The sequence below is a fragment of the Anser brachyrhynchus genome (genome assembly GCF_964034855.1).
Source record: "Anser brachyrhynchus genome assembly, chromosome: 19".
Lineage (NCBI taxonomy): Eukaryota > Metazoa > Chordata > Aves > Anseriformes > Anatidae > Anser > Anser brachyrhynchus.
Genome location: NC_137712.1, coordinates 1,419,451 through 1,432,949, shown reverse-complemented (window position 1 = coordinate 1,432,949; position 13,499 = coordinate 1,419,451). Strand labels below are relative to the sequence as shown.

The window sequence follows — 13,499 nt, the reverse complement described above, 5'->3', positions numbered from 1 at the left end:
CCCCGCCGCCCCCGCGCCCCGCTCGCTCACTCACCGCTGCGCGGCGGCCCCTTGGCGGCGGCGGCGCGCGGCTCCGGGAGCTCGGCGGGCGGCTCCAGCTCCATGGCGGCGGCGCCGGGGCCGGGGCGCGGCGCTCTCAGGGGCCCCGGCGGCCGCACGCCCCCATGGCCGCTCCGGGCGCTGCTGACAGCCGCGGCCACCGCCGCTGGGCCGCCCCGCCCCTCTCCCTCCCCCCCGCGCGGGGCACGACGGGAAACGTAGTCCGACCGCCCCCGTGGCGGCCCCGCCCACCGCCCCGCCCCGCCCCGCCCCCCCCCCCGCGCGGCCCCGCCCCGCCCCGCGCCGTGCCCCGGCCGCCCCCCGCCGGTGCACCGGGAGCGGCGGGGCGCCAGGGGGCAGCCGCCGGCCGGCTGCGGCGGGCACGGCTCGGCACGGCCCGGCACGGGCACCGGGCGCCCGGCACCGGGCAGGCACCGGGCAGGCACCGGGCACCGGGGGCAGCTCCAGCCCCCGGGGCTGCGGGGAAGGCGCTGCCGGCCCCGGGGCGGGCACCGGGCACCCGGCGGGGCGGCACCGCGGCGCCGCTCGGGGGGCCGGGGCCGGGCCGGGGCGGGGCGGGCGGGCCCGCGGCTCCTCCCCGCCGCCGGTCCGGGCGGAGCGGGCGCTCGGTGCGGGCGCTCGGCGCCGCTCTCGCCATGCGGGCGCTGCTGCTCCCGGCGCTGCTGCTCCCGGCGCTGGCCGCGGCGCGCGGCGGCACCACGGTAAGCACCCGCCGGGACCGGGACCGGCACCGGGACCGAGCTCGGGCCGGGACCCCCGGGGCGGGCACCGGGGAGCGAGCGGGGCGCTGGGGTCAGGTGCGCGGAGCGAGCCCCGGGGGCAGCCCCGGCCAGGCGCGATCGGGAGCGCGGTGGCGGCCGCGGGCAGCGGCGGGCGGGCGGAGAGGGGCGCCGCAACCGGAGCCCCGCGGCGGGAGCGGCCCCGGGACGGAGCAGGGCCGGCAGCGGCCGGTGCCCGGAGCGGCCCCGGGGCAGGAAGGGCGGTGCAGAGCCGGGACGTGCCCGGGCAGCCGGTGCGCAACGCCCGGCTCCGGGATCCGCGGGCGGAGCTCCCCGCGGTGCCCCCCCGGGCCTGAGCGCAGGGCTCGGCTCTCGGCCGCCCGCGGGGCCCCGCCGCTGGGCACTCGCTCACGGCCCCGGCGTCGTCTCCGGGGGCACGTGCGGACGGCGTGCGGCGAGGAGGAGGAGGGTGAGGGTGCCCTGGGTGCCGTGGGTGCCCTGCCCTGGCACGGACGCCTTCCAGCCACCGCACGCGAGGAGCGCGGCACGGCAGCGAGCTTCCCGGTGAGCGTTCTCCCTGCGGGACAGGACAGGTCCTCTGGCAGAGACCAAAGGCCGGCTCAGAAGCTGGCCGGGCTCGTTGTCAAAAGCCCTTCTTCCTCCAAACGCTGGCACAAATTCCGTGCTCGCACGAACACTTTTGCAAGAGGTCCCAGAAGCTAAGCAGCGCTGGGAACATCACCCAACCCGTAGAGCTGGGAGCGCGGAAACCCTCGGCACGGCGCAGGGATGCTCTCGCCTGCCGGCCGCCAGCACGCAGCCCGGCCCCGGGGCTGCGGCCACCCCCAGAACGCCTCTGGGGGAGCCACTGGGTGGGGGTCCCCCGGTCTGCGGCAGGAGCCGCCTCGTGCCCCCCACGGTGCGGGGCTGGGCGCTGAGCGCGGAGCCAGGCAGGGCTGTGCAGGTTCAGCGCCGCGGGCGATGCTCGGAGGCAGTGACCTTCGCAGAGTGGGCTGCGCGGGGACCTTTTTTTAAGACTTCCTTGTTTATTGCCTTTTGTGTATAAATAGAACATATGGTTCCTGTTTAAGGAAGCCATTTAAAAGGCAGAGCGGGGTTTAATGTTACCGCCCGGGTGCAGGCAGGCGCGGTGCCCTGGCTGCTGCGCAGAGGTGCGTGCAGCGCCGGGCTCGCCGCAGCCCCAGCGCCCGCTCTCACCCACAGCCCGGGGCGAGCGGCTCTCGCTGCTGCTGACCCCCCGTGAGACAAAGGGGCTGCGGGCAGGCTGCCCTGAGCAGGGGCTGCTGCTGAAACGCGCGCAGGAGATCACTCGGTCTCCTGGTTTAGAGGTCGCTGCCTCTTGGTGCCGCGGGGGAGCCTTGGTTTGCTCAGCCCCCCGTGCACTGTGCAGCGTAAACAACCCGCGGCAGCGCTACGGGTGTACTTGCTGCGCGCGGCCCCAGCCCGCACGCCCCACCTAAGCGCGACGCTGGGCCTCCGCGCGAGGCCGTTCCTCCCTGGAGCAGCGCTGCCAAGTGCGATGGGAGGGAACGCGCCGCCCGCCGCCGCCTGCTCCCACGGGAACGAGCCTCCGGCACGAGGAGCTGGAGCCGTGCCGCGCGGAAGGTGCTGGCGCGCGCAGGACCGCAGCGTGCTTCCCAGGGCTCGGCCTTGGGATGCCTTGGGATGCCGGTGGGAAGCGGGGAGCCCCGCACGGGCTGTGCCAGCAGCGCTGCCCTCCCAGCCCCTTGGCGCAGCCCTCGCGGGGCTGGCACGGGGACGCACGTGCACGCGGGGACCTCGCGCGGCCCCCTGGGTGTGCAGGGATGGGGCTGGCAGCTGGGCTCCGAACCCTCCTGCCCTGCCCGTTCGCACAAGCGCCTGCGTTGCCACGGGAAGGTCGGAGGGAGCCAGGGGCGAGCGCGGGAGCTTGGGGACGCGGTGTTCGCCCAGGAGGATCCTGCTCCCCGCGCTGCCCTGCCCATCCCCGTCCCCGTCCCGCCAGCCCTCTGCCACCGCTGCCCGCGGCACCCTGCCGAGAGGTTTATGAGATCCTGGGAAATTTACAGCGCTCCCCGGCAGCCTCATGTTTTCCTCCCGGCTAGCGCGACCTTCGTTTCCCTATGAAAAGGGAGAGGGGTTTTTTTTTGAAATGCAAAACGCAGGGAGGCTTCTCCGCAGCTTTGGGAAGGGCAGCCCCCAGCTCCCGGGGCCGGGGGAGCCGCCGGCACCGGGGCCCGGCCGGGAGCGCAGCGGCCGCGGGAACGCAGCTCCCCGCTCGCCGGTCCCGGGGCGCTGCCGGCGGAGCCGCGGGTGCTGCCTGCGGGCTGCGCCTCGGCCCCTTCCCACGGCGCGTCGTGCTCCGGGGGTGGGGGGGGGCAGCAAGGGGGAAACTCAGCTCCCGGCCCTGCCCCGTCTGGTTTCCCGGGGTGAGTCAGGCTGGCCCCTGGCTGCGGAGCCCTCCTGCCCCCAGGCCCCCGGCGCTGCCTCTCGCAGCCTCGTGGTGCGTGGAGCGGGGCGTTCCCCAGAGCGGGACGGTCCCCAGAGCGGGACAGTCCCCAGAAGCAGGACAATCCCCAGATGAGGACGGTCCCCAGATGAGGACAGTCCCCGGAGCAGGACGCTCCCGGCGCAGCACGGCCGCTGCCCCCGCCAGGACCTGTCCCCAGCTCCCCAGGGCTCCCGCAGACCCAGCCGAGGTGGGGGCCCCTGCGCTGCCCCCCAGGCTGCGGGGACGGGCTGAGCTCACCGGCGGGCTTCTCCTGGCTGCCGGGGGCTGACACGGGCACTGCCGGGTGCCCACGCGTGACGCTTGTCCCAGCCCCGGGAGCCGAGCCCCAGCTGCCGCCCGTCACCCGGGGGTTCTCTTCTTGGAGCCTCCAAGCAGCTCTGCATTTCCTCATTAATCAAGGCGCTCGTTAGGGCACTGGCACAAAAATGCCGGGGTTTGTGTGTGCAAGGTGTGGCCGGTGGCAGGGAAGCCTGGTGGGCAGGGGGAGGTTCCCTGTGGCCGCAGCAGGCTGCCCTCGGAGGGGCCGCCAGGAGCCGCGGGGCGTCCCCCGTCCCCAGGCTGCGACCCCGCTGGCTGCTGGGGAGCTGAGCCCCCGCGTCCCCACCGCTCCCCTGGGATGTGACTGAGGGCACGTCCACAAACGGGCAGGTGCCAGCCAGCAGTGACCAGTGTGGCCATGACCACGGGCGCTCTCCTTCCCCATCACCCCCAGGCACTGGGGGCGCTTTCCCAGGACAAGCCCCCACGGGAAGTCCCTGGCTTGCTCCTGCCTCGCGCTGCCCCAGATCTCCGGGGGAAGATGTACCCGGCCGGCCGGGAAGGCAGCCTGGAGCACAGACAAGCTGCTTTTTCCAACTCAGCAGCCTGGCCAAAACCAGGCTGGGACATGGGTTTTCACACAGATGGGTGTGAGAGGGAACAAGCAGCTCTCACTGCTCTGCTGGCGTCACTGCTGCCGGCCGCTGCCCCGGGCTGGAGAAGCCTCCGCAGCAGCTGCTCGGCTGCGGCTCCCAGCCCTGCTCTCACCCTGCTCCTGACCAGAGCGTGGGCAGCACCAGCAGCGGGGCGAGGAGCACGGGACGGGCTGCCAGCTGCCTGCCACCAGACAGCGGTACCCCTGCCACCGGGCTGCACAGTGCAGCGGCTCCGAGGAGCAGGAGCAGCCTCATGCTGCAGTGCAGCCACGTCTGGGCACGACAGTGGGTGCTGGGTGACACACGGCCGTGCCCACCCGTCCCTCCAAGCCTGCTGCACCGGGGGCCTTGTTCCCAAGCACAGCCGGGGAGAGAGCAGTTCCTTATCTGGAAAAAACAGCCGAAAAGCACCCCGGGCTCTTGCGTGAGTCAGGGCCATGTGTGGAAACAAGGGAGTCCTTGACTGGGCCTGAGGCCATCGCGGGAGCCTTCCCCGTCTGGAGGGGCTGAGCTCACCCCGAGGTGGCTGCGTCTCATCACGAACAATCGTCCCTGTGTGGGGTCGGGGTGTGCAAGCGGCCCCCCCCGGCCATGCTGCAGGCACGCGAGGATGGAGGCGCTGCTGGCTCCTCTCGCCGTCAGCGCCGCTCACCCAGGTCCTGCCAGCAGCTGGGAAATGGCAGCAGGAACCGGCCCCGCGTCCCCAGGGCACGAGAGGTTCAGGCGGCCATGGGGGTGAGGGGCTGCTCGGGTTTTGTCTCCGTCACCATCAGATGGATGCAGAGAGGAGAGACAGGGTGGCCCGGGCTGGGCCATGCCCCACGCTCCCAGGGCACGGCCAGGAGCCCCTGGGGAGGGGGAGACCCCGCAGAGCTTGGGACTGCCGCGGGAGGGAGGCTCGGTGGCGGCGGGTGGCCCCGTGGGACCCCCAGCACCGCGTCCCCCGCAGGCGCTGGGTGAGGCGGACCAGGTGCGGATGACCTCTGAGGGCTCCGACTGCCGCTGCAAGTGCATCCTGCGGCCGCTCAGCAAGGACGCCTGCAGCCGCGTCAGGGACGGCAGCATGCGGGTGGAGGACTTCTACACGGTGGAGACGGTGAGCTCGGGGGCCGACTGCAAGTGCTCCTGCACCGCGCCCCCCTCCTCGCTCAACCCCTGCGAGAACGAGTGGAAGATGGAGAAGCTGAAGAAGCAGGCGCCCGAGCTCTTCAAGGTACCTGCAGGCCTGGTGGGACCGCGGCTGGGGGTCAGGGCCCCCCGCCCCGTGCAGCGGCAGGCCCCTGGGGGGGCAGCGGCGCGGTTCCTGCGCTGCAGCCGCAGGCGGGGAAGGGGACGCGTGGGGCACCCCGTGGGGTGCTGCCCCATGGCCCCTGCCCCAGCCCAGCTCTCGCTCTGCAGCTGCAGTCCATGGTGGACCTGCTGGAGGGGACGCTCTACAGCATGGACCTGATGAAGGTGCACTCCTACATCAGCAAGGTGGTCGCCCAGATGAACACCCTGGAGGAGGTGAGTGAGCGCCGGGGCACCCTCCCCACTGCGTGCTGACAGCCCGGCAGCGCCCTCGACGTGTGGCCTGGCCCCATCTGGGTGTTTGGGACTTTTGGGGTGCTGTGGGCTCCCCCCAGCAGGGCCGCCCCCCTTCCATCCACTCCCTTCTCCTCCCCACCTTCCCCTTCCCTCATCCTCCCCTCCCTCCAGACCATCAAGACCAACCTGAGCAGGGAGAACGACTTCATGAAGGAGAGTGTGCTGCACCTCACCGACCAGATGAGACGCTACGAGAACTACTCCGACATCATGATCAGCATCAAGAAGGAGATCTCCAACCTGGGCTACCAGCTGCTGCAGAAGGACGCTGCTGCGGTCCCTGACAGCAAGGCACAGGTACCCGACCCCCCCGCCGGGCTGCCCCCGCGGCGCTGCAGAGCCGAGCTGCCCCGGGGGTGCCTGCAGCTCCCGGGACTGCGTCGGGGCCGCAGGGGTCTGACCGCGGCTCCCCCAGGACACGGCGGCCGGCCGCGGGAAGGAGGCCGCGCGGTTCCCCAGTCCCCGCAAGGCGCTGGCGGACAGGGCGGCTGCACGAGCGCCCAAGGAGAAGCCGCTCAAGCCCGAGAAGCCCAAGAAGGAAAACGCGAAGCGAGGCGGGTCGCAGCCCACGGCCAAGCCCAAGCCGCCCGCGCACCAGCAGACCGTGGTCCGGGGCATCACCTACTACAAGGCCGGGCAGGCGGAGGAGGCGCAGGGGGCGGCCGGCAGCCGCGGTGAGCGCAGGGCTGTTCTGTGGGGCGGGGGCCAGGGGCTGTCGCTGCCGGCACACCGAACCCTCCCCTGTGTCCCCACAGAGAGCACCGCCAGGGGGGCGGCTGTGCCCGAGCGGCAGGAGGAGAGGGGCCCCACGCCCCCCCCTGCCGAGAGCACCCCGTCCCGTCCCGGCGCACGGGCAGAGACCACCGTGCCCAGCACCACGGCTGCGCCCAGCACCGCCCTGGCCCCTCGCACCGCCGCCCGCAGCCCCCCCGGGGACGGGGCCGACAGCACCAGCGGCCCCGAAGTGCCCAACAGAGGTGAGTGAGCACGGCCGGGCTGCAGGGAGGGGACACCCACAGCACCCGTCCTCTCTCCTGTGGGCTGGTGGCCCAGCTCCTGGCCCTGCAAGGACTGAGCCTTCCTCCTCCTCTTTTTCCTCCTCCTCCTCCTCCCTCCCGCAGTGAAGGAGGTGGAGTGTGAAGGCACCATCAAGTCGGTGGAGCCCCCCACGGAGCACCACAGCTACGGGCGCAACGAGGGGGCCTGGATGAAGGACCCGGCGGCCAAGGATGACCGCATCTATGTCACCAACTACTACTACGGCAACAGCCTGGTGGAGTTCAGGAGCCTGGACAACTTCAAGCAGGGTGAGGCTGGGGGCCGAGGGGGGCCTCGCTTCCTGCCGGGTGCTGTGCCAGGCCCTGGGCGCTGCCTCCCTGCGTGGGGAGCGGACGGGGACCTGCCCCTGGTTCCCTGTGCCTGGCGTCCTGCCCGGCCCCAGGGAGCACAGGGTGTGAGGGGACGGGGCCACCCAGAGCTCTCAACACCTCCCGCCTGCCCGCAGGCCGCTGGAGCAACCTCTACAAGCTGCCCTACAACTGGATCGGCACCGGGCACGTGGTGTACCGCGGCGCCTTCTACTACAACCGTGCCTTCACCAAGAACATCATCAAGTACGACCTGAAGGAGCGTTACGTGGCAGGCTGGGCGCTGCTCCACGACGTGGTGTACGAGGACACGACGCCCTGGAAGTGGAGGGGGCACTCGGACATCGACTTCGCAGTGGATGAGAGCGGGCTCTGGGTCATCTACCCCTCAGTGGACTACGACTACTCGCAGCAGGAGGTGATCGTCCTGAGCCGCCTCGACCCCGGGGACCTGTCGGTGCGCAGGGAGACCACCTGGAAGACGGGGCTGAAGCGCAACGCCTACGGGAACTGCTTCATCATCTGCGGCATCCTGTACGCCGTGGACACCTACAACCAGAAGGAAGGGCAGATCTCCTACGCCTTCGACACGCACACGGACACAGAGGCGGACCTCCGGCTGCCTTTCCTGAACGAGTACGCCTTCACCACGCAGGTCGACTACAACCCCAAAGAGAAGGTGCTCTACGCCTGGGACAACGGCCATCAGATGACCTACAGGCTCCACTTCGTGGTCTGAGCGCCCGGCCGGGTCCAGGCACCCGGCAGCAGCCTGGCGCCGGCACCCGAGCTGGGCCGGGGCCACGGGAAGAGCCCGGCTCCCCCCCCAGGGCTCTCCCAGCCGGCAGCCACCGGCAGGGCCGGGCTGTCAGGGCCCTGTGGTGCGGGGAGCGCCCCGGGGACACCCCCACGACGAGGTGGCTGCTGAGGCTGCAGGGCCGGGTGCCACCACTGGCGGCTGGTCCGGCACTGCCTGCTGGAGGCCCCGGGGCTGCGGCAGGGCACGGGGCAGCCCGGCACCTCTCCCACCCCAAGCCGCTATATGCGGCCTGGCCCCGTGCCCGCTGCGGTCGTTGGTGCCCTTAGCACCCCCGGGACCTTGTCCTGCAGGGTGGGTGCAGCTCGGGCGCTGCCTCGCCGTCAGGAACAGCCGCTGATTGCTATTTTAGAAGATGCAAATAAGATGCCTATGCTTTTGCGATTCGTTAGCTTGTTATTTAAATGCATTCGCAGGAGGCGTGCGCTGGCACAGAGCAGCCTGTCTGCAGCGCTGGTGTGTGCCCTGCGCCCTGCCTGCGCCCAGCACCGGGCGGGGAGGGGGCGCGTGGCCCTCCTGCGCTCCTCCCACGGCAGGGCGAGGGCCCAGGATTGCTTGGCTTGGTTTCTGTCATTTTAGAAGTGAACAGTATTAAAAAGTAACAGACGTAAAACCAGATTGTGTGCCTCCGTCGTTTCTCCTGAAGCCGGGATGGGGCGGTGTGGGTGCTCGCGGTCCCGCTCGGGGTGAGCCCATCCCACAGCCAGGCGTGGAGGGGCTGCTTGCATGCATGGGGGCTTCTCCCTGCACACGCTGGCCGTGCCCGGGGAGGGCACCGTGCTGCGATGCTGCTCGTTCCCAGCCTCTGGCAGGGGGGCTCAGCCCGCCCCAGCCTGGCCCTGTGGGGCCCCGGGGTGGGCACCGAGGGGTCAGCACCCGCCTGCAGCACCCGGCGCAGCCACGGCTGCGTCCCGCGGGCCCCTGCCTGGCGGTGCAGGAGGCAGGCCAGGACCAAGAGCAGGGCCGGGAGTGCGGCCTGGCTCAGTCCTGGGGAAAAAAGAGGAATTTGCTGTTTCCAGGTCTGAGCTGCAGCCTGAGGAGGAACATCTGGGAGCCGGGACCGGCTGCCAGGAAATCTGGTCTCACTGTAACCTGGACACAGAGAGACGAGAGCAGCTGAGCGTGGGCATGGGCGGCAGCAGCTGCCCCAGCCCTGCTGCGAAATTCTGCAACCGTGGAGCTGCCAGGGGGCCCCCGAGGGGCCAAGGGGTGAGAGCAGCCCCCCCAGCGGAGCACACATCCTGGGCATGGCCGAAACGACGCTTCCTGCTGGGAACGCCCAAGGCGGGCACCTCGCACAGGCAGCCCGGCGCTGCCCTGGGACTGCGGGACGCCCTTCGCCGCCTCTGCTCCAGCCCCAGCCCGGATCCTGCCCCGGTGCCCCGCTGGCGGTGCGGTGCGGTGCAGCACATCCCTTGCTCATCCGCCAGTCCCCCGCCAGGGGAAAGGAGCTGGCTGACTTTTTTTCCCCCGGCTGGGTCTCTGCCAGGCTTTTATCTAACGATCCCCAGCAAATCCCTGTCTAAACAATACGGATTTCTGACATTTTTTTGCGGTAAAGTAAACTCCCAGCACATCTCTAATTCCAGGGCTTTGTTGTTCTTCTGCGGGGGCTGCCGCTTTGCCTTGCGCTGTCTTGCTGCGCCGGACCAGCGTTGGGCTTGGGGTTAGGGGCGTCCCTCGATCCCCTCTGGGAACGAAAACATCAGGAACAAAGCACGGCCCCGGCCGTGCCCTGGGGGTAGGCGTCGCACCCAGCGCCACGGGACCCGCAGGCACCTGCACCGGAGCGCCCTGGGGCCTGTCCCTGCGCCCCCGGTGCCCCCGGCAGCGCTGCCTGTGCCCGTGCCCGGGGCAGCAGGCGAAGACGCAGCCACGGCTGCCCGGGAAGCAGAGGGTGCGATGAGAGGAGACGGTTTGGGGCCCGAAGGGGAAGGGAGGGGGGGGTCCCAAGGCAAGGTTAATTAAAACCGCGTGGCTGGAGGGCAGCGTTGCCTAATTGCAGCTGCGGGGCCTCCGGCAAAGGCGCCCCTCTGCGAGCACACCCTGGCTGCCATTAACACCACGATAACGAGAAACTTTAATTACACCCAAGTGACAGACATTTCACGAGATAAGTCCTTCCCCCGACGGCTGCTGGCATTTCCCCAAACCCTGCGGCCCCAGCCCGCGGCACCCGTGGCCAGGACAGCTCGGCGCAGCCCTGGGGGACACGCCGGTGGTTGGGTGACGCCGACCCCAGCGCACAGCATCCCCAGGGCTTGCCCAGTGCCCGCCACCACTGGGCCCTGCACTGGCCACGGGGGCTGTGGAAGCATCCCCGACCCCCGGCTCAGCACCACAGCAGCCCTGCCCCGCTCCTGCCTGACAAAACACCAGCAGCGAGCAAAAACAAAGGGGCTTTTGTCTCCCGGAGGGGTCATTATGCTGGGTTCTTCGGGCTTCCCCGGCCCCCCACCGCTCCATGATTTTTTCTCAGCCTAAAGTCACCCCGATGCCTTTCTCCGCTATTGTGTGCCGGGGACTCCCCCCCCGGCCGTGGCCATGGAGCTGCCCCTTGGCGCCTGCCCGGGGGCTGCCCACGCAGCCGGGACACACGGCTCGGGGACATGTGAAACCTCCTGGGCCACTGCCACCGCCACGGGGCCGGGCTGCTTGCGCATGTGGGGACCACAGCCCTGCCAGCCCGTGGGCTGCACGGTGCCAGCTTGTGCTCGTCCTGCTCCTGCTGCTGGTCCCCGGCCAGGCCGGGCAGGACGGAGGTCCCAGCGCAGGATGCGGTGGGGACACGTGGCTGGGGACGGGCCGGGTTCCTGCCGCGCCAGACGCCACTGACTTCCAGACATTCCTCCTGTGCGTGCCCAGCGCCACCTCTGCTCATAACGTGATTAAGAGATTAAAAATCCCTCCACGCAGCAGCAAGCAGCAAACGAAGCTTGAGATGGGGACGCAGCGGGGTGGCAGCGCCCGAGGCCTGGTGCTTGTGACGGTAACGCAGCACCTGGGGAAGGGCGGCCGAGCCCAGCGGGGGCGGGTGGCTGCGGGCACCGCGTGCCCCGTTCCACAAACACCCGCTGTGGTCAGCGGGGCGCAGGCGGGTCCTGGGGGGCTGCCCCCTGCGGGCCCCTCTGCCAGGGCAGGCGGTGAAGCAAGAAAGGCCAAACTCCCCCCTGACCCCGTCTGCTTCCTTCTCAGTTACCAGCCCGGCTCTGTGTGTTTGCGGTAGCTTTGCCTCCCCGCTGGCCCAGCTAATCAGGCTGGGGCCCCTGCTCAGCACAGAGCTGCCCGGGGCTGCAGGCACCCCCCAGGGTGCCAGCCCCATGGCGGGGAGCAGCCCAGCCCAGCGGGCAGCGTGCAGAGCAGGACGGGGCGAGGGCGCGGTGCAGGGGTGCTGAGCGAGGCACGGGCTCTGCTCCAGGCGTGGCTCAGCCGGAGCCAGCCCTGGCTGCAGCGTGGCTGCCGGAGGGCCGGAGCCTGCCCGGACCTGCAGTGCCGGGAGCTGCTGCCGTGCCAAGCGCACCTCCCGCCCGCCAGCTCCCGTGCTGGGCACCGCCGGGACCCGCTGTCGGGGATCAGCCCTGCACCACGGATCTCAGTCCTTGTCCCACCTCCAGCCCCCGGGGGTTTGGCTGTGCTGGGAGCCCCCAGCCCCGGCTGCTGGAGCCTCAGAAACAGCCAGCGGGGCTGCCCAAACGTCCTCCCCTGAGTGCGGCTGTGCCAGCGCACGGCACCAGCCCGGCCCCAGCCTCCAAGACTCACCACACCTGAGAGGAGCCATCAGCTACGGGGGAGGCTGGCAGGGAGACGGGCACCAGGACGGGGCCACATCTGCCTGTGGGTGGCACCGAGGGGACTGGCGCACGCGGGGCTGCGCGCCCTGCGTGGCCCTGTGCTGGGCGTCACCCACCTGCCCTGGCCACGGACAGCTGAGGGTCGCGTGCCCATGGTGCTGCACAGATGGGACTGGCGGTGCTCAGGGAATCTGAGCCGGGGAATTGGGCCCTTCCCTCACTTCTTATCTCTGGCCAGAGCTGCTGACCCGGGGAATGAAGCAATGTGTGTCCGGCAGCAGATGGAAGTGTGTCCTGGTGCTGTGCCCACATTGCAAACATGCTTCAAAGCCAGAGCCAGCCGTACCGAGTGTCACATCGGTCTATTTTTATCGCCCTCCCTGACCCTTCCCTCCACACTGTCCCTGCTACGTGAGGGCCTGGGCGCAGCCCCTGCCAGCGGCACAGGAGGCATTCCCCACTGCGCCTCGCCTGCAAGGGGCACGTCCCCGCTGCGAGCTGCCTGGCAGCCCCCGGCTCGCTGCACCCGTGGCTGGCGGGGAGGGGGGGGCTCCCCCCAAAGCACCCCGCTGCCCAGCACCAGGCCTGCTCCAGTGCCCCCCCTTGGCGGGGCCGTGCTCGCGGCAGGGAGCTGTTTCTCTTGTAACCGATGAAGCCGCATCTGGCAGTGCAGCAGGAGGCTCAGGATGCGAATATCGACCAACCCAAACAAGGCTGGTCGGGCGAGCAGCAGGCGCTGCCGGCCCCCACACACCTTCCCAGCCCCCAGGGCTGCGCGGGGCTGCCAGGAACGGCACGGAGGGGAAGCCGAGGCACGAACTGACCGCAGGACCAGGGGGGCTCTGGCATCCCCTGAAGTGCCCCTTTCTGGGCTTGGGCAGGCACCGAGGGCACATCCCCGCACAGACACTGCAGGACAGGAGGGGGCAGAAAGGGCAGAGCACAGGGCATGGGGCATCCCCTCACCCCTCCCGCTTTGCCCTGGGCCCCACCGCCCCCCTTCCCTGTGCCGTATCAGACACCGTCGTTCCCTGTACCTAAAATAGAGCTGATGGTCCCCAGGGCCAGCAAAAGACAGGGCGACAGGGCTGTGACTAAGTCACTGCAGGAAGCAGCGCAGCTCGGCAGGGAGCACGGCCTCACGCCCAGCAGAGCCACTGTCCCCAGGCCCAGGGGGCCGGGAGCTGCGTGGTGGGGCTGGGAGACGGGGGGCTGCCGGTCCCTGCCGGCACACCGGGGCTCCAGGGCCGGGGCTCGGCAGAGGGCTGTGCCGTGACGGTGCCCAGACGTGCCGGCAGCGGCTCAGCAGAGCCTAGGGGCCCCCAGGACCCCCGGGGGTGGGAGTCTCAGTCCCTGCCCGTGCCCCTCTGTGTGCCCTGACCCCATCGGCCCCCTGCGCTGGGACTTGCTTGGTGGGAAGGTGTCGGTGCCTCCGCAGGTCCCAGTGCAGGACCCGCAGAGCCGTGGGTGATGTGGGGCCGAGCCCTGCTGACCCCGCACGCCGCGGGGCAGGGGTGGGCAGCGGCAGGCGGCAGCGGCCGGAGGGAAGGGAGGGAGCCACGGGCCTTGGCGGTGCTGGGGCTGACTCACTCGCAAGTGGAAACACAAATCCGTTCCCAGGCTCACCGCTGCTGCTCCAAACCGCCCTGGCAAGGCAGCCGGGCATGGCAGCCCCCTCGGTGTGCCCTAAGGGCTGGACGGGGCCAGAGGTGATGCTGGGACAAAGCAACCA

At 70.7% G+C, this 13,499-nt stretch overlaps 2 protein-coding genes across 5 annotated transcripts in view; one reads left to right on the top strand and one right to left on the bottom strand.

Moving 5' to 3' along the window:
• The window catches only part of NR6A1 (nuclear receptor subfamily 6 group A member 1), an 86,909-nt gene extending 86,691 nt beyond the window's left edge, over positions 1 to 218 (bottom strand). The window contains exon 1 of one of the 4 annotated variants that reach the window (XM_080561977.1): positions 35 to 218. In XM_080561977.1, coding sequence (XP_080418103.1) covers positions 35 to 104 — 70 coding nt within the window. In that variant the 5' untranslated portion in view covers positions 105 to 218. The remainder of the gene's footprint in view (positions 1 to 34) is intronic. The other 3 variants (XM_080561980.1, XM_080561984.1, XM_080561983.1) reach the window with 3 other exon arrangements.
• A 384-nt stretch (positions 219 to 602) lies between these two features.
• Positions 603 to 8,594, top strand: OLFML2A (olfactomedin like 2A). Its single transcript, XM_080561896.1, has 8 exons — positions 603 to 761; positions 5,155 to 5,418; positions 5,604 to 5,711; positions 5,904 to 6,089; positions 6,208 to 6,466; positions 6,548 to 6,769; positions 6,914 to 7,099; positions 7,297 to 8,594. The coding sequence occupies exons 1-8, from the start codon at positions 696 to 698 to the stop codon at positions 7,896 to 7,898; spliced, it is 1,893 nt and encodes a 630-aa protein (XP_080418022.1). The 5' UTR covers positions 603 to 695; the 3' UTR covers positions 7,899 to 8,594.
• Positions 8,595 to 13,499: the final 4,905 nt, after the last annotated feature.